The sequence below is a fragment of the Lacerta agilis genome, chromosome 3, assembly GCF_009819535.1.
Source record: "Lacerta agilis isolate rLacAgi1 chromosome 3, rLacAgi1.pri, whole genome shotgun sequence".
Taxonomy (NCBI): Eukaryota; Metazoa; Chordata; class Lepidosauria; order Squamata; family Lacertidae; genus Lacerta; species Lacerta agilis.
Window position 1 is genome coordinate 116,973,075 of NC_046314.1, and position 21,090 is coordinate 116,994,164.

The window sequence follows — 21,090 nt, forward strand, 5'->3', positions numbered from 1 at the left end:
AAGAGGGAGCCCTCCCCTCCCCCCCTCCCCGCCCGGCAGCATCAGCATCTCGCCCCTCCCTCCTGTTTTGCTCCTTCATTCTCTCGCATCCGCGGAGGCAGCAGCTGCTTCTGCTGAGCTGCAATGAATGAGGCTCCCGCCCTGGGAGCCCGGAGCCTTGGCCGGCCGCGCCGCCGCCTGGAACCGCCGATGGGTCTCCTCGGGAGGAGGCGCCGGCTCTAGGCGGGCAGCCAGCTAGCCCCGCGCGAAGGTAGGAAGCGAGGCAGGCCAACGAGCCAACGAGCCAGCCAGCCAGCCAGCTAGCCAGCCCCCCCCCCGCTCCAAAACAAGAGGGGAGGGCTGAAGACCTCCAACTCCAGCCCTGCCCTGCCCTGCCCTGCCCAGCGGCGGGATGCGCCAGGATGGGTGGCCCAGGGCGCTCCAGGGCTGCGGCGGGATGCCCGGAGCGGGTCACGCCTAGCCGCATCCATTGTGCCCAGCGAGGGGACCGCTAGGCACCACCGCAGCAGCCTCCTGTCAGCAGCGGTGCCAGTGTCGCAGCAGCAGCAGCAGCAGCAGCAGCCCGAGGGAGGAGAAGCCCCCATGCCCAGCCCGCCCCCCTGACAGCCACAGGTCGAAGGGGAGCCCGTCAGGGGCAGGGGCGGCGCCATGGCCAACCGGCCGCCCAAGAGCAGCGAGGCCCTGAAGGTGGTGGTGCGCTGCCGGCCGATGCACCGCAAGGAGGAGGCGGCAGGCTACGAACGGATCCTGGACCTGGACGTCAAGCTGGGGCAGGTGACCATCCGGAACCCCAAGGCCTCCCCGGGGGAGCTGGCCAAGACCTTCACCTTCGACGCCGTCTACGACGCCAGCTCCAAACAGGCCGACCTGTACGACGAGACCGTGCGCCCGCTGATCGACTCGGTGCTGCAGGGCTTCAACGGGACCATCTTTGCCTACGGGCAGACGGGCACGGGCAAGACCTACACCATGCAAGGCGCCTGGACCGACCCGGAGAAGAGGGGCGTCATCCCCATCTCCTTCGAGCACATCTTCACCCACATCTCCCGCTCGCAGAACCAGCAGTACTTGGTGAGGGCCTCCTACCTGGAGATCTACCAGGAGGAGATCCGGGATCTGCTGGCCAAGGACCAGAGCAAGAAGATGGAGCTGAAGGAGAACCCGGAGACCGGCGTGTACATCAAGGACCTGTCCTCCTTCGTGACCAAGAACGTCAAGGAGATTGAGCACGTCATGAACTTGGGCAACCAGGCACGCTCGGTCGGCAGCACCAACATGAACGAGTACAGCTCCCGCTCGCACGCCATCTTCGTCATCACGGTGGAGTGCAGCGAGGAGGGGCCCGACGGGGAGGACCACATCCGCGTGGGGAAGCTGAATCTGGTGGATCTGGCCGGGAGCGAGCGCCAGAGCAAGATGGGCACCCAGGGGGAGCGCCCCAAGGAGGCCTCCAAGATCAACCTGTCCCTCTCCGCCCTGGGCAACGTCATCTCGGCCCTGGTGGACGGCAAGAGCACCCACATCCCCTACCGGGACTCCAAGCTCACCCGGCTGCTGCAGGACTCCCTGGGCGGGAACGCCAAGACCATCATGGTGGCCACGCTGGGCCCGGCCTCGCACAGCTACGACGAGAGCCTGTCCACGCTCCGCTTCGCCAACAGGGCCAAGAACATCAAGAACAAGCCGCGGGTCAACGAGGACCCCAAGGATACGCTCCTGCGGGAGTTCCAGGAGGAGATCACCCGGCTGAAGGCCCAGCTGGAGAAGAGGGGGATGCTCAGCAAGAAGAGGAGGAGGAACAGCCGGAGGAAGAAGTCGGCCGGAGGGGATGGGACCCCCGAGGCGGAGGACGGAGAGGAGGACGGGGGTCTGGAGAAGGACATGAAGAACTACCTGAAGGAGCAGGAGGAGAGGCTGGAGGAGGAGAAGGCAGCCATCCAGGACGACCACAGCCTGGTGAGCGAGGAGAAGCAGAAGCTGCTGCAGGAGAAGGAGAAGATGATCGAGGAGCTGCGGAAGGAGCAGGAGGCCACGCAACTCCTGGCCACAAAGTACAAGGTAAGGCTCGGCCATTTCGAGGCGGCCCTTTGCACGTCCACGCAGTGACTGCGCAGCCCCCACGCCAGCCCTGCAAGGCTGGGCCTTGTATTCATGGAGTCGTAGAATTGTAGAGATGGAAGGGACCCTGAGGGTCCTCTTGTCCAACCTCCTGCAATGCAGGAATCATAGCCAAAGGCTCCCTGACAGATGGCCATCCAACCTCTGTTTAAGACCACTTTTCGAGGGAGACCCTTCCACTGCTGAACATCTCTTACTGTCAGAAGGTTCTTCCTCATGTTGAGTTGGAATCTCCTCCATTGTCATTTGAACCCCTTGGTTGGGGTCCTTTCCTCCAGAACAGGAGAAAACTAGCCTGCTCTGTCCTCCAGATATCTGAAGATGGCTCTCATTTCATCCTTCAGTCTCCTCTTTTCCAGGCTAAACATACCCAGCTCCCTCAAGTGTATCCAGGCCCATTACTCAGGGGTGGGGGGTGGGGAGGGGGACAAAGACTCTGCAAAGGACACCCAGGCTGTCTCCAAGGCCACATGCACGATGGTTGAAGGCAGCCCTTTGGCAGCCTTGCCCACTTCCCCTCCCAACTCTGTCCCTTCCATTGGAGGTGAAGCCGCAGTGCTGGCTGTCCGTGGCCCTGGGGGTGTCAGCTATCTGAGGAATGGTGGGATCCTGCACACGGCGGCTCCAGGGACCCACGGCTCACGTTCTGCCTCCTGGGCCGCGATGTATCCGGGCGCACCTGGGTGTCCGGCTTGCGCTGGCCACAGTGGCGGCTGGGCCTGCTGTCTCGGTTTCTGCGCTGTCATGTCTGAGATTCCTTTGCAGGGGCTGCTCCATCTGGCCTCGCAGTGGGAGTGGCTGAGCCGAGGGGGCAACAAAGCCCAGGAGGGGGTCCGGGGCTAATCACCTCCCACCACACAACAAAAGCAGCCTCCAGCCACATCCCTCCCCGTGTGGAGGTGACCTCCTGCTCACGCATTGGCCAGCCCGAGGCAGGGAGGGGGCTGGCTAAGAGGACCCTCCTGCCCGTCCAAGGGGGTCTCCTTTTGTCTCTCCAAGTGGCTGTTGACAGAAGCCGCAGCCGCTGCCTCCCTGCCTGCGGCTTCTTGGGGGGAACCTTCCTTTTTGGCACCTAATACTCCCCCCCTCCCTCATGGATACCCTGTGCAAATGGGTCTGGGGGCAGCTGAGGGCTCCTCTCCCCTGGACCTGCCTTTGGCTGTGGACAACCACAGCGAGTGTGCACTGGGCAAGCCACCCACCCTGCCCCCGGGGGGAGGAAGGAGCACCCCGTGGACCAGGGTGTGTCTCAGGCCTCCCAGCACGCCCCCCCCCCAGCCCAAGACTTGGCCTCCAGCCCACTCTGGTGAGAGATGCCTGCCATGGGGTGCTGGCCACTGGCTCCGTGCTGTCCTCTCTGGGGTGGCACTGGGGGGCACAAGCCCAAGTTTACAGGGAGGTCCAGGAGAGAAGGCCGGGGTCTCTGCGCCCGGACTCCACTCCCGGAGAGCCCTGCTCTGACCCACTGAGGTGGCCCCCTTCTCCCAGAGAATACCAGGATCCTGTTCTGCAGAAACCCCGCACAATTTCCTGCTGATGGCAGCAGAGACGGGTCACAGGCTGACCCGCTCCCCCACCCAAAAGGAACGCAGCATTTTAAAAGTTGCCAGATCAGGCAGAGATACTTACCCTTAAGGAGGCTCACTGTGTGACCTTGCGCCTCTCGCTCCGGCTAGCCTACCTCAGGAGGCCGTTGTGAGGATAAAAAGTGTGCGTTTGTGTGAGCACCTCCCGCCTTCCCCATGCCTCATTGGAGGGAGAGCAGCAATAAACGAAAGATGAAAGTAGATCACATTCTCCTCCGAGAAATCCTGTTCCACACCCCCTGCCCTCTCTCTTGTCTTCAGACCCGTGTGTAGGCCAAGGCTCAATTTGATCATGTGAGCAGGGCTTTCTTTAGCATATGTGCTGCTGGGGTGCAAATTTAGCGCCCCAAATTTAGTTAATTTCACGTGCACGGCACCGTTGAGAATGACCAGCGCCGCTGCTGGCGCGGTGCGTCTTTGGTAAATAAGCGCACAAAGTCAGAAGTGAAACAGTAGGCATGCATTTTGGTAATACCTAGGTATGTATCTATTTTGGTTTTCTAGCTTGATCAAAATTATTTATTATTTCATAACAGATAGATAGTTAAGAGTTTAGGCAGCTTCAGCGGCGAGTGCCTGGCGCCCCCCCCCCCCAGAATTCGGCCCCTGGGTTCCCCCCCTTGCACCCCTGGGTAAAGACGGCCCTGCATGTGAGAGCCTCATAACAAAGAGGGTGTCTCTGAGCATGGCCAGAGTGCTTCCCTCTGGACCCCCTTTGTGGATCGTCCGCATGAGCTCTGCCTCGTTGGGACCCTGCTGGGTCCGCCCTCCCCTGTCCCCGCACAACTCCCAGGAGCTTGCCTGGGGGGCTCAGCCTGAACCAGAACAGAGCAGGGGCTCAGCCGCACAACCTGCAGCCACAACTCAAAGCATATTCTCAGTTCTGGGGCCTAGGAGGTGGAATCATGCACATACAAACCACTGGCCCATCTTGGCCAAGTAAACCCCGCAACTGACCTAGGCACACTTCTCTCTTCACGCTCTCAGAAGCCCTGCCGGATGAGGGTGAATTAAAGCGCACCCTGACTCCCTTGCAAACCTCCACCCATTGCCCACAGCCTTAGGCAGGGAGGGTCACAATCCTGCTTCTCCAGCCTCCCCGGTTTCTGACTTTGCAGAAGGGTCTGTTGCATGACAGGAAAAAAGGGAATGTGTTGTTTTGACTGGAGAGGGCTGGAGAACCTTCCCTGAATGCTCGGTGGAGGGGGATTTCATTTGGCTCTGCTCACTGGTGTGGGAACAGTCCTCTCCTCTCTGCACGTGCCCAGAGGCACTCTCTTCTACGTTCTCTGGGCGTCTTCTTGGCACTGAAAGCCGAGCCATGGAGATCCTTGAGAGAGAATTCAGGACCCCTCTGTGGATTTGTGAGGGGAGAAGGCAGTGTGGGGGACAGGGTGGCACGCCTGGTGAGGCAGAGCTCAGAGGACTCAGAGCACGTGCAGAGTGCAAAAACTGGCCCCCGAGTAGGTCTCCCCTTGGGACCTTGGAGGAGGGGCTAATGAGCCACAGCAAATCCGGGGGAAACGTGTTCCGTGGCCAGTGGTCTTCCTTGCCAGAGCATTTCTCAGGTAGTAGGGGGGTGGGAGTCTTCACTGGGACTGCGGCAGGACGAAAGGGTTAGGCCTCACCCACTGCAATCCCAAACCAGAGCTGGCCTTTAGAGGAGGGGGAACCAGTCGCTGTCAACGCATCCGCATATTTCCAATATGAGTGTGAAATTTAGCCTGAGAAGAGGAGACTGAATGGGGACAGGAGAGCCATCTCCAACTGCTCCATGGAAGAGGGGACAGGCTTGTTTTCTCCTGCTCCGGAGGGTAGGACTCGAACTCATGGCTTCTGGTTACAAGAAAGGAGATTCCGGCTGAACATCAGGGAGACCTTTCTGAGGGCAAGAACGGTCTCCCCTGGGAGGTCTTTAAGCAGAGGTTGGGTGGGTGCCTGTCAGGGATTCTTCGGCTGTGATTCCTGCATTTCATGGGGTTCGACTAGAAGTCCTTTGGGGGTCCCTTGCAACTCTGTGCTTCTGAGAGAGGCGGGGTTTTGGTGGGATACAGAGTGGGGCTATCCTTGCCACCCACCTTTTACCTCGCATCATTCCCAGATCTCCTGCCCCACCCACCTCCTGGAACCCCTTTGCTGCCATCTCTGGATCCTGCCTGCGGTTGCTCAGTGGCGAGAGACACGCCCTTTGCACATGCCCAGGGGCACTCTCGTGCTTGTTGTTTCTGGGCTCGGCCAGGCTCATCCTTGCTTGAGCTTCCAGAGGGTGCCTGCTCCATCCGGCCGACCCCTCGCAGCTGCACGGGAAGGGGGGGCAGATGGGGGCAGCGCCTGCATGAATGGCCCCCTCTGTCCGGCACTGTCGCTCCCCCCCCACCAGTGAACAAGGACAATGCCATTAGCGAGGGGCAGGCGTGGGTCGAGGGCAGCCTTGGGAATCAAGGGCCCCGTTGTCTTCGGATGGCGAAGAGAGGGGTGGGAAGGGGGTCGCGCAGGGAACCCCTCCCCTCCAGCAGCCGTCCAGCTTCCCAGTCCCCTATCTGGGCTGGTCGGGTGTGTCATCTCCACTCCCCCCGCCATGGGAGTCCTGGAGGAAGCTGCCCTCTCTCAGCCCCCATGGTGTGGGGAGAAGCAGAGCAAGTGTGCTCAGAGCGTTGGACCAGGGTTCGAATCCCCACTCAGCCATGAAGCTTACTGGGCGTGACCTTGGGATAGTCACTTTTGGCCTTGCCTACCTCACAGGGTGGTTGTGGGGATTAAGTGAGGGATGGGGAGGATCAGGGGCTTCTTGGAGGAAAACGTGAGGTAGAAACGCCATGAATGAATGAATACATGAATACTATGGGCTTCTCCTGGCAGGGGGAGATGGGGAGGGCCCCTCCGCCCCCACCCTTTGAACTGGAGCCAGATGGGTGGGGTACGAATAATAAAATAATGAAAAAATAATAAAAGCGGCTGCCAGGAGCCCCGCGTGAGCAGCTGCAAATATAGTTTATTGACTCACAGAATTGTAGAGTCAGAAGGGACCCATAGGGTCATCTAGTCCAACCCCCCTGCAGTGCATGTTTAGGAAGTCCATGATGCAGTGTCAAGAGTCAAGCCAATGTCCCAAGTATTTCCATGTCAGGTGTGTTCACCCCCCCCCCCCAGAAAACATGTGTTTCCTCCTCCTGCAACTTCCTTCCTCCAAATTAATAATCCTAATAATTACTATTAATTGCCCACCCTTCACCCTGAGGTCCTAGGAGAAGCCCCCAGGTCCAGTCCTTGGCACAGCCAATCCAGAGGCTCCTTGGGGAGAAGGGGGGGGGATATACATTTCAGAAAGAAAAGAAAGGGAACAGACCCAGGCCTTGCAGAGGATGGAACAATGGGTGCCTGACTCAGAGTAGGGACACTTCTCTGGATCTGCTGCCAACCTGGGCAGGGCAGGGAGGGAGGACAGCAAGCCAGGGGCCTGGTAGCTTCTTTAAGGGGAAGTGTGAAGGAGCTCCCCGGCTGGAGGAATGTGAACGGCAGGAGGAGGGGGCGGGCTCCCCTGGGGACGCTTGCTGCTCGCCTTAGGTGAGCAGGCGAGATGCCAGCTGCAAGGGTCTGCTGGTGGGCAGAGTGGCCTCTGCAAAAGGCTGCCTTTCACAGGGGGAATGTTCAGGGGCAAAATGAAATGAACGCAATGCATTCCGCCAACCCCCACGGTGTCGAGGACTCTGAAGGGCCAAGCGGTCGGGTGCTTGGAGAGACGAAGGTCCCTGCGGGGCCAAAGCAGGCCAAAAACCCCATTAGCCTGGGAGTGTCTGTTGCCACTGGCGGCTGCGCTCCAGGGCTCTAGGCCAGCGGCTAAGTGGGGTGGAGGCCACAGGGAATGAACCCGGGTCCTTAGAATCATAGCGTTGGAAGGGACCCCCGGGGTCATCTAGTCCAACCCCCTGCGATGCAGGAGTCCAGGCTACAGCATCCATGACAGATGGCCAGCCAACCTCTGCTTAGAAACCTCCCCTCCACACAGAGCAGGTTCTCCACCGCTGAGAGACAACCTGGAATAACAGGAGAGAGTTTGAAAAATCAACAAATACTTTCTCTTTCCCTTAGCCCCCTCCCCCCCCATCTGTGGCTCAGGTGTTAAGACACCTTTGTGTTTGGTTTCCATTTGCAGGATTTGTGGCACTGATAACAATGGTGTGCTTTTTATATATAAAAGAGAGAGAGAGAGAGAGAGAGTATTCATACTACCATGTTATGAAGAAATCATTTCTGAGCAGGGATCTCGAGAAGCACAATAGTGAGAGGAGCCTGACCTAATTTTGACAGCGAATTGGGCGAGAGTTTTACTGGTAGGCAGAGTAGCCGGGCTTCCTCCGGGAATGACTCTGTGCGCAGGCAGAGAGGCATCGGAGATGTGATTCTTCCTGGCAGAACAGTCTGGTGGAGGAGGCAGCAGCGGCAGCATCCTGATAATGGCAGCGGGGGGCGGCGGGGGGGCCACAGTGCTGGGCAACCAAGCCCGGCTCCCCCCCCTCTATTTCACTGGCATTCAAACGGAAGGCTGCTGTTGGACGGCTTCCAGCTCTGCTCATATTTTGCTCTCTCCTTCCTGCAAGGCCGTGCGGTTGTGGAGGAGCGGAGCGGAATCGCAGGAGGCTGTGGAGGGCATCATCCCAGGCAGCCAGGCCTCTTGGGAAGGTCAGCTTCTCTTTGGTGGCCAAGCGGGGCTTGAGAACCTAGAGCTGGTGTCAGGAAGCTAGAGGAGGCAGGGCTGAGCCGGATTCCCAGGTGGCAGAGGGCGTTCCCTGCCATCAGCAATGCTGGAGTGCTGGGAAGGAACCAGATCCGCAGAACTAATGGCGCAAGGGAGCAGGGATGGCTCAGGTTGCAGAATTCACATTTCCCTTGCTCTGCTTTGTTTTGTGTACATGCAAGAGGCACACGCAGCCCCACGCAAGGGGCATCCTGAGAGCCCCATCGGTCAGGCCCACTGAGCCAAGATGCCTAGCCTGGCCAGCTGCTTCATAGAATCACAGAGTTGGAAGAGACCCCTGAGGGTCATCTAGTCCAACCCCGGCAATGCAGGAATCACAACTAAAGAATCCCTGGCAGATGTTCCTCCAACATCTCTCTCTCTCTCTCTCCTGCACCTTCCTCTCTGGCCCCAATGTGCTCTTTGAAAACACATTTGCAGGGCGGGTGTCCGCCTTGTGGCTCTAAGATACACATCTGGGCTGCATCCACAGTTGTCTCACAGTGTGCAGTGTGGATTGGCGGGGGGGGGGCAGGAGGATCCAGGCTGATGGCACCATTCGAGTGCAGAGACCAACATCCACCCAGGAAGATCTTGGGGGCTGGAGAGCAGGAAGAAGCATTTGTCAACAGGAGAGATCTTTGGGCAGAGCATCTCCGGAGGGAAAAGGTGGGAGGAGAACCTGTTGCCCGGCAACCGACTCCGCTGAGCATCATTGCAGGGAATTCTCTTCTCCAGAGCAAAGATCTGTAAGGCACTTCCTTTGGTGGCATTTAGGCAGGATCCGTTACCATAGCTCCCCATGTTCATCTTCCCCCCCCACACACACACAAAAGGGAGGTGTGGTGGTTGCTTTCTTGGCTTAGAATTCCAAAATCACAAATTGGCAGTCATCTGCACCCCGACACACACACACACACACACACACACACACACACACCCCAGCCAGCTTCCTCCCTTCATGCCCAGAGTGGGCAGGGGACCAGGAGGCCTTTTTCTGTGATGCCACCCTCCGTGCGGGACAACCTTGTGGCCCCTGGGAACTTGATGTCCTGGACTGGATGGATGCTGAGGAGTGGTGAGAGGGCACCAGTTTGGGAACCCCCAAAGGAAGAAGGCTCAGAGCCAGGGGGTTGGTGGTGGGATGATGATGCCTGGTCAGAGGGAGCAGGCTGAGGGGAACAGGCAACAGGGTTTAGTGAGCAGGAAGAGTCTGTAGCAGAGAGCAGTACAGATTCAGAGGCAGCAGTTAAAGCAGGAGGACAAGAGGCAGAAATCAGTCGGGCTGGCGAAGAAGCCAGGGGGTCTCCCCCTCCTGCTGCAACAAGCTCTTCCCCCAACTGGTCTCCCAAGACCAGGAGAGATATGAAGCAGAAGGAGCAAAGACAGAGACACCGGCATAGTCTCAGATTGCTTGGGAAGGACCTGGGGAAGGAGGAGATTTAGTCAGCTGTGGGAAGGCCGGAAACTTCAGTCCCCACAACTGCCCCATAGGGGCAAGATCTCCCAGGGTGAGCTTCTGTGCTCTCTAGGCCTGGCCTCCTGAGTAGACCTTGTTTCCATTAAGAAAGAGTTGACTCCACTTACGCTGTGTGATTTATTGCTGACCTGCTCCTTGGAGCGGTGGCCAGACTGATAGCTGCTTTGCATGCAGAGGGTCCTGGGCTCAGCCCCCACGGTGTCTCTGGGTAAGGCTGGCCACCCCCCCTGCCCTGTCTGAAACCCTTGAGAGCTTCTGCCGACCAGTGTCCTAAGCGCTGCTGAGCCGGGTGGACCCAGAACGGTCTGACCTGCGGTGCCGGGCGCCTGCCCTGCACGGGTCTGGGGAGGTGATGCCAATCAAAGGAGCTCTGGGGCAGCCTCAGCTGCGGGGAAATGTCAGCAGAGCTTGTTTGCCTTGTCAGAGTAGCCGAGCTGATGATGAGCTCAGACCTGGGGTCATTTCTGCCTGAAAGCAGGGAGTGCCCTTTGAAAGGCTGGAAGTAATTTTCCACAATGTTATCAGCAAGATATGAAGAGGAGCTGGCGTAATAGGCAGAGAGCGACCCAAGAGCCTGCAATATCTGGGAAATTAATTCCACGCCGTCTCAGTTACGACCGCGTCCTTTCGAGGGTAGCTGCTTTGCGAGCATGCAGCCCCTCTTCCCTTTTTGCACACGGGAAAACCGTGCGACAAGCTCACCCGTGTCATAAGTTGCCCAAGGATGCTGCGAAGTCTCAAGGAAGGGCTGGCTGGCTGGCGGGGGAGTCTGCAGCAGCTCTCCACCATCCTACCTAATCATCCTGGTTCGCTTTAGGGAAGAGAAGTGTCCCCAAACTGCTTTAGGTTCCTCCCTTGGTTCCATAAACTCATCCCCAGTGCCTGCCCCACGGAAAGCTCCACTCAGAATAGCAGCATGCACTAAGGCAGATAGCAACACCATAAAATTCAGAACGATGAATTCCACATTGATTCAAAATCCTATTAAAACTACTTAGTTTAGTTCATTCAACAAAACTGATGAACTTGATCCCATGAAACCAGCTTTCCAAAGTCATTTCCCCCTAGATATTAGGAGGAACTTTCTGGTGGCTAGAGCTACTTGGCAGTGAACCAGGTGACCCCAGAAGGTGGTGGGCTCTCCTTCAGGGGAGGTTTTCAAACAGGTTGGATGGCTGTGATCCCTGCATTGCAGGGGGTTGGACTAGATGAGCCTTGGGGGTCCCTTCCAGCTCTAAAATTCTGTGTTTCTACGGGTGTTCTGGCTGAGGATGCTTCTTTCAAGGGTGCTTCCTCCGGCATGTTCCAGGGAGAGAAGTGGGAATGGAAACAAAGCATGAGATAATGTTTAAAAATAGACAGAAAGGGAGGGACCCCCAATTTATTGGTCCCTGTTTGATGGATGAAAAGCTTTCTTGTGTAATGAAAGACAAGGATGAGTCCCTGAAGGGGGCTGTTTGTCATCCCACCCAGATGATCCCCAGACTACCAACCGCAAGGCATCATTTAGCATTTAATATTGTCCGAGTCTCTCAATCTAGGAGGGAGGAGGGAAGGAAGAGAGATGAGAAGATGGGAAATAATCAGCCCTCTGTTGAACTGAGAAGCATTTTCTTTTTTAAAAGCCAGGATGCCCCTCCACATCACAGAGAATGCTGAAACATGACCCCTGGATTGCACAAGCTGCCTCTCAGAGTGGGGAAGGGCCATGCGGTTCAGTGGGTGGAGCACTCTTTGCATGCAGAGAGGTCCCAGGTTCACCCCCCACCCACCCACACCCTGCCCCATCCCCATCTCTCTAGGGAGGGCTGGGAAAAGACTCTTGCCGGAAATCCTGGAGAGCTCTTGAAATTCAGCACAGACGGTGGGGCAGGGGAGAAATCCTGTTCCATTTGCATTCCTGACTCCTTGGCAGCTGGCCTTTGAAATTCTCACTTCTCCAGATCTTGTGATGTGGCTCCCCGACCAGATGAGACAAAACCACGCAAAGATGTGTGCAGCAGGCGGAAGCTGCGTAAAATCCACCTGGTGGTGACAATAACTGTAGAAACATGGGTGCTATTGGCAGGCGTTGCTTGCGAAATCAGAAATGTGTCTGTCAGGGGAAATGGCACGCCAAGGGGCATGGCTCTGGAGAACGGAGACCCTTTTGAGTTTTTGGTGAGTCTTTTAAAAACAACCCAAACCATTGCAGAATTGCGGAGAATTTCAGCTTGGAAAAATGAGAAACAGAGAGGAAACGAAATTGAACCATCCAGTTTGCTTTTTGCTTGTTCTTAAATCTCCTTTTGAACTCACTGAAGGATAGTTCTTCTGCGACCAATCCAAGAGAACCTTTTAGTAAAAAAAGAAGAAGAAAGGAAATATAGATATCTCTCCCCACTGCAGTAAGGCTCCCCACACCAGCACTCGTCCCAAACTGCTCTCTGGGCCTTGATAATCAGAAGCAGCTCCCCCCCCCCCCACAACTGCATGACCTAAAGATCCGTGTCCGTTCACTGGAAAAGAGAGATGCACACGCACTCACACAGAGAGATATCCCAGCTTGTTCCAATTATGACAGCAGCACTTATGCTTTTGTTCCAAAAGCACAAGACGGTCGCTTCATGCAGACTGGCAATGCCTGAACCTCCTGCCACGGTCACGTTGTACTGCCAGGGAGAGAGGGAAAGGGTTTGCGTGTCTTTCATCTTGGACAAATTCGTGGAGGACGAGAGGCCTCTCACTGGCTACCAGCTAGGATGGCACTGCTCTGCCTCCAGGGTCACAGGCAGTAAACGCTTCTGAATCCCAGTGGCTGGAAACCACGGGAGGGGAGAGTCGCAGTTTTAGAAACTCAAATATATAACTGAATCGCCAAATGGCTCCCTAAACTTAGGTTATGGTCGCCAAAATAGAATCAGTTACAGGTGGGTAGCCGTGTTGGTCTGCCATAGTCAAAACAAAATCGAAAATTCTTTCTAGTAGCACCTTAGAGACCAACTGAGTTTGTTCCTGGTATGAGCTTTCGTGTGCATGCACACTTCTTCAGATACACTGAAACAGAAGTCACCAGATCCTTAAATATAGTGGGGGAGTGGGGAGGGGTATTACTCAGAAGGGTGGTGGGAATGGGTGATAGGCTGATAAGTGTGGAAAACCTGTTGACGACTCTAAACGGCTGCAATTAGTCTTGCAGGGAAAGGCAAGGGGTGAGATGGCTAAAGATGGCTTTGTTATGTATAATGAGATAAGAATCCAATGTCTTTGTTCAAACCAGGTTTCTCCATGGTTTTAAGTTTGGTGATTAGTTGCAATTCAGCCACTTCTCTTTCCAGTCTATTTCTGAAATTTCTTTGTATTAAGACAGCTACTTTGAGATCTTTTATAGAATGTCCTGGGAGATTGAAGTGTTCTCCTACTGGTTTCTCTGTCTTGTTGAATTCAGGAATCACAAGACAGAGAAACCAGTAGGAGAACACTTCAATCTCCCAGGACATTCTATAAAAGATCTCAAAGTAGCTGTCTTAATACAAAGAAATTTCAGAAATAGACTGGAAAGAGAAGTGGCTGAATTGCAACTAATCACCAAACTTAAAACCATGGAGAAACCTGGTTTGAACAAAGACATTGGATTCTTATCTCATTATACATAACAAAGCCATCTTTAGCCATCTCACCCCTTGCCTTTCCCTGCAAGACTAATTGCAGCCGTTTAGAGTCGTCAACAGGTTTTCCACACTTATCAGCCTATCACCCATTCCCACCACCCTTCTGAGTAATACCCCTCCCCACTCCCCCACTATATTTAAGGATCTGGTGACTTCTGTTTCAGTGTATCTGAAGAAGTGTGCATGCACACGAAAGCTCATACCAGGAACAAACTCAGTTGGTCTCTAAGGTGCTACTAGAAAGAATTTTCAAAATAGAATCAGAACCTCCAAGTGTCCCTATTTTCCAGGGACATCGCTGATTTAGAGAAGCCGTCCTGGTTTCTGATTTGATCCCGGAATTTCCCGCCTTTTCTTTGTTGTTGTTGTTGTTGTTGTTGTTGTTGTTGTTCAGTCGTGTCCGACTCTTCGTGACCCCATGGACCAGAGCACACCAGGCACACCTATCCTTCACTGCCTCTCGCAGTTTGGCCAAACTCATGTTGGTAGCTTCAAGAACACTGTCCAACCATCTCATCCTCTGTCGTCCCCTTCTCCTTGTGCCCTCCATCTTTCCCAACATCAGGGTCTTTTCCAGGGAGTCTTCTCTTCTCATGAGGTGGCCAAAATACTGGAGCCTCAACTTCAGGATCTTTCCTTCCAGTGAGTACTCAGGGCTGATTTCTTTGAGAATGGATAGGTTTGATCTTCTTGCAGTCCATGGGACTCTCAAGAGTCTCCTCCAGCACCATAATTCAAAAGCATCAATTCTTCGGCGATCAGCCTTCTTGATGGTCCAGCTCTCACTTCCGTACATTACTACTGGGAAAACCATAGCTTTAACTGTACGGACCTTTGTCGGCAAGGTGATGTCTCTGCTTTTTAAGATGCTGTCTAGGTTTGTCATTGCTTTCCTCCCAAGAAGCAGGCGTCTTCTAATTTCGTGACTGCTGTCATCATCTGCAGTGATCATGGAACCCAAGAAAGTGAAATCTCTCACTGCCTCCATTTCTTCCCCTTCTATTTGCCAGGAGGTGATGGGACCAGTGGCCATGATCTTAGTTTTTTTGATGTTGAGCTTCAGACCATATTTTGCGCTCTCCTCTTTCACCCTCATTAAAAGGTTCTTTAATTCCTCCTCACTTTCTGCCATCAAGGTTGTGTCATCAGCATATCTGAGGTTGTTGATATTTCCTTAGAACGTCCTTATTTTCATGTGAGAAATGTTGGAGGATATGGAGTTATCCAATGCTATGAAAACTTCCCGCGGGGGCAAGTTGAGAGACTGACCCCCAAGACGGACGAAGCTTCCGTGCCCTCTGGCTCCTAGAGTCCAGGGGCACAATGTAATATGCAGTTGTTCCCAGCTTGAAAACAACATACACAAGCCATTTGGCTAAGATCTACTTTATTGTAGAATTAGAGCAGAATGTCTCTGCGTAGCAGCTCATAATTCAGAGCTGTGTCTTAATGCGTCTTGCATCTCCTGATGCAAAACAGAAAGAAGAAAGTACAATAGTAAAATACAATGACATCACATGTGTGGGAGCTGGTATGCCCAGTGTAATTCCCACAGAGAGGAAACATGACTCTTGAGTCTTGTGACCTTGCTGCAGCGTTCGCAGCTCGTCATGTCATAATATCACAACATCCTCCCCCGATATTAGACAATGTAAGAGCGGCGAAAGTTAAGGCATTATTAACAGAAGTAAACAAACAGTTATCATATACACAGTATGAATCTGATGTCTTTGTTCCATCCTTGGAACTCTCTGAGACTGGTTCTACCAGTTGAAGCCTTTGATAACCAACTCTCCAGGGGACCAGAGCATTTGCTCTGTGTGTGTTGGCAGAAACAGTGTTGAACTTTGCAACCTGTTGCTGTGGCCTTTTCACATCTGTGAAATGAGCCTGAGTGTCTCTGTCTTGAGTGCAAACTACAGCTACATTTGCAACAGCTGAGATTGCAAACTCTTTGGAGTAACGTTTGGGCGCCTGACCCTTTGTTACTCTCTCAGATCTACGCATAAGATGTAGATCTTCTTTGCTGAGTTTCTCCTGAACAGGACTTTTTGGAGAAACTTTACCAATTGTAAACAGTGGCTCTAAAGATTCTAGCACATCATCATCTGTAGATGGCCTGGTCATAGCATGAGTTCTCTCAATGACAGTTTCGCCTGTGTCGGAACTAGCCGTGGTTGAGCTTGCACTGCTACTGCTGGTGTCAGAATCCTCATATGTATTGACATCAATGGGAAAGCTTTGGAGAACCTGTGTCTCCGGCTTTACAGTAAGTTCTACCTCCTGAGTAAGAATTACTGTGTTAGAGGAAGGCAATAGAATTCTGTATTGACCTTTCTCATAGCCCATAAAAATGCCTTGGATGGTTGCACCTTCAAGTGATTCCACCCACATCTGAGAACCAAAAACCTTAAGATGCTTAACAGAAGGCTTTCTGTTAAACAGTATCTCATAAGGTGAGCATTCCATTCCTTTTGGAACACTCCTGACCCAAGCATATGTGAAGGCAGATAGGCTTTCAGCCCAATTCTGGTCAGACAGCTTTGCACTTAGCAATTGCGCCTGCATACCCTCACGTAGTATTGTGTTAATTTTAACACACAAATCTTTGTTCCATGATGATTGGCTGACAGCAACTTTGTGCCGAATGCAATGTTGACTTAGAAAGTCCTTGAACTCCTGTGAATCAAACACTGGTAATTGATTAGTATACAAACATTCAATTTTTCCATCATGCATGAAATCTATCTTAGCACAAAATTCAGTGAACTTGGCCAAGACTTGCTGCGGACTTTTCATAGTGTAAATCCATGAGAATTTAGAGAATTGATCACACAGCAATAAATAACAGGTAGCTCCGCCTCTAGATTTTGGCAGAAGTCCTATTACATCAGCAGAGACCTGCTGGAAACATCTTGTGACCTTTTCTCTGCGTGGCTGTTTGGTAGTCTCCTTGGACTTAGCAGCACCTGCAAAATAAGAGTCAACAACATCATAACAACAGTCATTTGAATCAAAAGACAGTAAAAACAGTCCATCTTTGTTCTTCTGAGCTGTAAAGATAGCTTCTCCATCTTTAAAAATTGTACACAGTCCTTTGCGCAGTCTGCGCTCGCAGTCCTTCTCGGTAAGCTGCGGTACACTTAGCAGATTGTAGGCAATTTCTGGGACGTATAGCACGTTGCTGATAGACAGCTGGAGACTCTGAAGATAAACAGTTCCAACTCCAGTCGATTTCAGGTGTGTTCCACTCACCTGCGACACGGTGGATTCCAGCTTCTTAAAAGTCTTAAATAAACGCTTGTTTGCGGTCATGTGGTGACTGGCAGCTGAGTCAATAACAAAAGCCAGGTCAATGTCAATGTCATCCTGCTCCTGCACGCCTTGTGTAAGCAATGCAAATGTGCGCCCTTTGGAGACTTTGGCTTGCGCCTTGCCTGTAGATCCACCTCCTTGTTGGTTAGATCCTTTCTTGGGCTTTCTGCAGGTTTGGAAACTGTGTCCTCTCATTCCACAGTTTGTGCAGCGTATGACTTTAAGAGCTTGCACATGCTCAGTTGGACCACTAGGTGGGGTTAAGGACGCTTCTGCTTCACTCCCCCTTCCATTAGCCTCATTTTGAGCAGCACAACGATCTTGCTCATTTAGCAAAGTTGAGAAGACTCTGGCAACGGTTAAGTTTTGAGCATCCAGGGCACCTAGCTGTGATGCAATAGCACTATAACCGGCATGGAGGCTATTCAAAACCATGAAACAAAACACATCTTCGTTCAATTGAACGTTGCGTTGTGCGAGTTCACTTCTTAATTCTTTCATATGGTTAAGATGCGAACGCAAATTGTCTCCCTCCTTTAACCTTAGGTTGGTGAGACGTTGGAAATGCAGCATGGAACTTCCTGCCGCAATCCTTAAATGTTCATTTTGCAAAACAACCCAATAATCATTAGCGTGGACCAAATCTCTGACGTGTATTAACTGAGATTGGTCAAGATGCAAAACAATGGTCGCCTTCGCCTGATTATCCCTGTTCAGCCATCGAGGGCCAGGGAGCAGTGGAGGGGCATTAGTGACCACATCAAGCAAATTCTGCCTGGTAAGCACAGCTTCCATTTTAATACGCCATGTCTGATAATTTCCATCAGTGAGAAGTGGACAAAGGGAGCTGCTGCTCTGCTTGCTATCCTTTGCCATATTGGCGATAAAGCAGGCTTTTCACTCTCTGTCTTCAGAAAGCAAATTAAGCAAACAAACCTAGCCTTCTGAGGTTTATTGCCTCGTAAATCAGTCCGGCTACTCACAGTCCAATTAACGCGTCTTCTTCTCACAGCGGGAAACGGCCGTCTTCAGCACGAAATAACTCCCCCGGAACGAAGCACGCAGTTTAAGGCTGCTTTCTTTGCCGGCAGATAAACATCAGGCAGAAGTCATCAAAGGTCCGATGTTCGGAAACCATCCTCTGCTACCAATGTTATGAAAACTTCCCGCGGGGGCAAGTTGAGAGACTGACCCCCAAGACGGACGAAGCTTCCGTGCCCTCTGGCTCCTAGAGTCCAGGGGCACAATGTAATATGCAGTTGTTCCCAGCTTGAAAACAACATACACAAGCCATTTGGCTAAGATCTACTTTATTGTAGAATTAGAGCAGAATGTCTCTGCGTAGCAGCTCATAATTCAGAGCTGTGTCTTAATGCGTCTTGCATCTCCTGATGCAAAACAGAAAGAAGAAAGTACAATAGTAAAATACAATGACATCACATGTGTGGGAGCTGGTATGCCCAGTGTAATTCCCACAGAGAGGAAACATGACTCTTGAGTCTTGTGACCTTGCTGCAGCGTTCGCAGCTCGTCATGTCATAATATCACAACAATTTTCATGTGAGAAATGTTGGAGGATATGGAGTTATCCAATGCCCTGTCTGAAGGCAGCTCTGCACAGGGAAGTTTTTTAATGTTTCATGTTTTGTTATGTTTTTATGTTGGAAGCTGCCCAGAGTGGCTGGGGCAACCCAGTAAGATATGTGGGGTATAAATAGTAAAATTATCATTATGGAATGGTACGTCCCTATTTTCATCGGGGAAACATTGGAGGGTATGTCGAATGCCTTTGTTCTTTGTTTTGCAGAGGAGTGATGTTGTTGTTGTTGTTGTTGTTTTCAATTCTATTCCGCATTATAATTTAAAGAACAAGTCTTAAGGCGGTTTAGAAACATGTTAAAACATCAAATAAAACAATCCTGCATCAAATAAAACAAATTCAAGACAAAATAAAAAATAAAAAAATTCCTTCCAGTAGCACCTTAGAGGCCAACTAAGTTTGCTCTTGGTATGAGCTTTTGTGTGCATGCACACTTCTTCAGATACACGGCTACCTACCTGTAACTAAAACAAATTCAAGCTTCAAGGAAAATATTTCGGGTCCATCTCTAAGTGACTCTTGGGTTTCCCCAGTTGCCAACCTGGCATCCAGAGATCTCCATGCAGTTGCCATTGGACCTGCGCCTGTTGCAAAACGTGCCTGGTGCCTGGCTGATTTCTAACCCTGGAGAGATGGCATGGTGTTTGAATCCTTGTAGCTGTCCTCTCTGGAGCATCTTGTTGAAGAGGATGCCGCACTCGATGGGCCACTGGCCTGATGATGATGTTCTCCTTCTCCTTTTAATGCATCCTTGTGAAACTGAATAAGGTTGTTATGGAACGGTGTGTGTGTGTTAGCCTTCCGAGACGGGTTTCTTTGGGTCTCCTCCAGAGCAGATGGCGCATGTGCTCGGTCTGTTAGTGCCTAGCGAAGGCGCGGCGAGTGTGTCTCTAAGTGCAAATAAGTGTGCAATTGGCAGAGGTGTGTTTACGGCGGCATGTGGTGCCGGCGGTTTCCAGTTTCACTCTTTAATCCATTTAGTTAGCCTGCTCCTGCCGCAGGGGCCTCCCCGGAGACAGATGCCGGTGAAATTGCAATGCAGGCAGCGAGAAGAGGCGGGCAGAAACCCTTTCAAGCCCCCCCCCCAACACCCGCCTGCCCCAGGAAGCACCCCCTGGGAAGGAGAGAGGCTTCGATGCATAGAATAGCCAGTGGGTGGGTGGGTGGGGGGGAGAGAAACAGTTACAGCCGTGCCAACGGAAGCGCATTGGCTGCTTGCAGTGACCTATATAAGCGTGCTGGATGCAGGGTATTTGGAGCAGCGGACCCCCTGAGCTTGCAGCCAGTGAGCAGCGAAAGGTGGTCAGGAGGCCTCAATGCCCCCTTCCCCCAGCGGCCCCCCCAGACCGTCCCTTCCATGCCGCTCAAAGAGGGTCCTTCATCCATCCATCTCCTCCTTGTGTGTATCTTCATTTACCCAAAACAGCGGGCCTCAAAAGACAAAACAAAACATATGTATGAGCTCAGACAACTGTATGAGCACCGCCCAAACCACCCAGCTATCTACCTAAAGACGTTAGAAAACCCGAGACACCGATGGGCCTTTACTAGGGCTCGTTTTAATGCATTACCCTCGGCGTTGCTAACTGGTAGATATCTTCGGATCCCAGTAGAACAGAGGCTATGTCCTTGTGATCTCAAGGAAATCGAATCTATTAGCCACGTTCTCCTACACTGCACTCTGTATCGAGATTTGAGGAAGGAGTTAATCGAACCCCTATTAAAAAATCTACCAGGCCGTTCAATTGAAATGCTGACTAGATACTTAATTGAGGACATCAACCCAGAGCGAACTATGACTGTAGCTAAATTTTGCTATCATGCAGCAAGACTGAGACGCGTCATGATATCAACCGACAACAGCGATAAAGCCTCCACCATAGTAGATAATACTTAAATGGAATTATCGCCCATTAAATTTTAGCTTAATTTTAATCTAACATGGGATCTGAAATAGTATTGTTAAAAGACGATATTTAAGAAATATTTATTTTATGTACTATCGTTTTATTTTCTCTTCTGCTGGTCTATGACCGTAATAAAGTTTATTATTATTATTATTATAAACAAAACATGAATATAGATAGAGAGCAGAAGGAAACCCCAAACCTGAAATCTTAGAAGGGAAAGATTAAAAGAGAGATAAGAGAAAGAAGTAAGGAAGAGTTCTGATAGTCCACTGGCCAATAAGGTATATAAAGATTATTCAAAATGTTCAGTCCAGGATCATGTCCAGCTGTTCCTCAATCTGCCAGGCGGTGTTTCAAGTGAAACATTTTTTTAAATAAGCAAGCAAGTAAACGCACAGATGAGTATCACTCCAAACCCTCTTTCTCCCTCCCGGAATTTATCCCCAGAGACCAGTGGGACTTTTTGTTCTCTCCCTTCCTTGAGTGGCTGTGTCTGGGAGTGTCTGTCTTGCAAGGGCAGCTGTTTCATCCAAGGTGGGCAATTTCCAAAGAAAGCTTATTTTGCTGGTGAGCTGTGTTTGATCGTGGCAGCAATAATCCCACGGATTACAATATACAGAAATTGGCTTACCTCCAAGGGCTCGGTTTAACGGGATTGTGCATCTGTTGGATGGGAAGTTTGCCCTAATGGATCGC

At 52.1% G+C, this 21,090-nt stretch overlaps 1 protein-coding gene across 1 annotated transcript in view; it reads left to right on the plus strand.

Moving 5' to 3' along the window:
* Positions 1-365: 365 nt before the first annotated feature.
* Positions 366-21,090, plus strand: part of KIF3C (kinesin family member 3C) — a 34,481-nt gene continuing 13,756 nt past the window's right edge. The window contains exon 1 of the mRNA XM_033145242.1: positions 366-2,058. Coding sequence (XP_033001133.1) covers positions 649-2,058 — 1,410 coding nt within the window. The 5' untranslated portion in view covers positions 366-648. The remainder of the gene's footprint in view (positions 2,059-21,090) is intronic.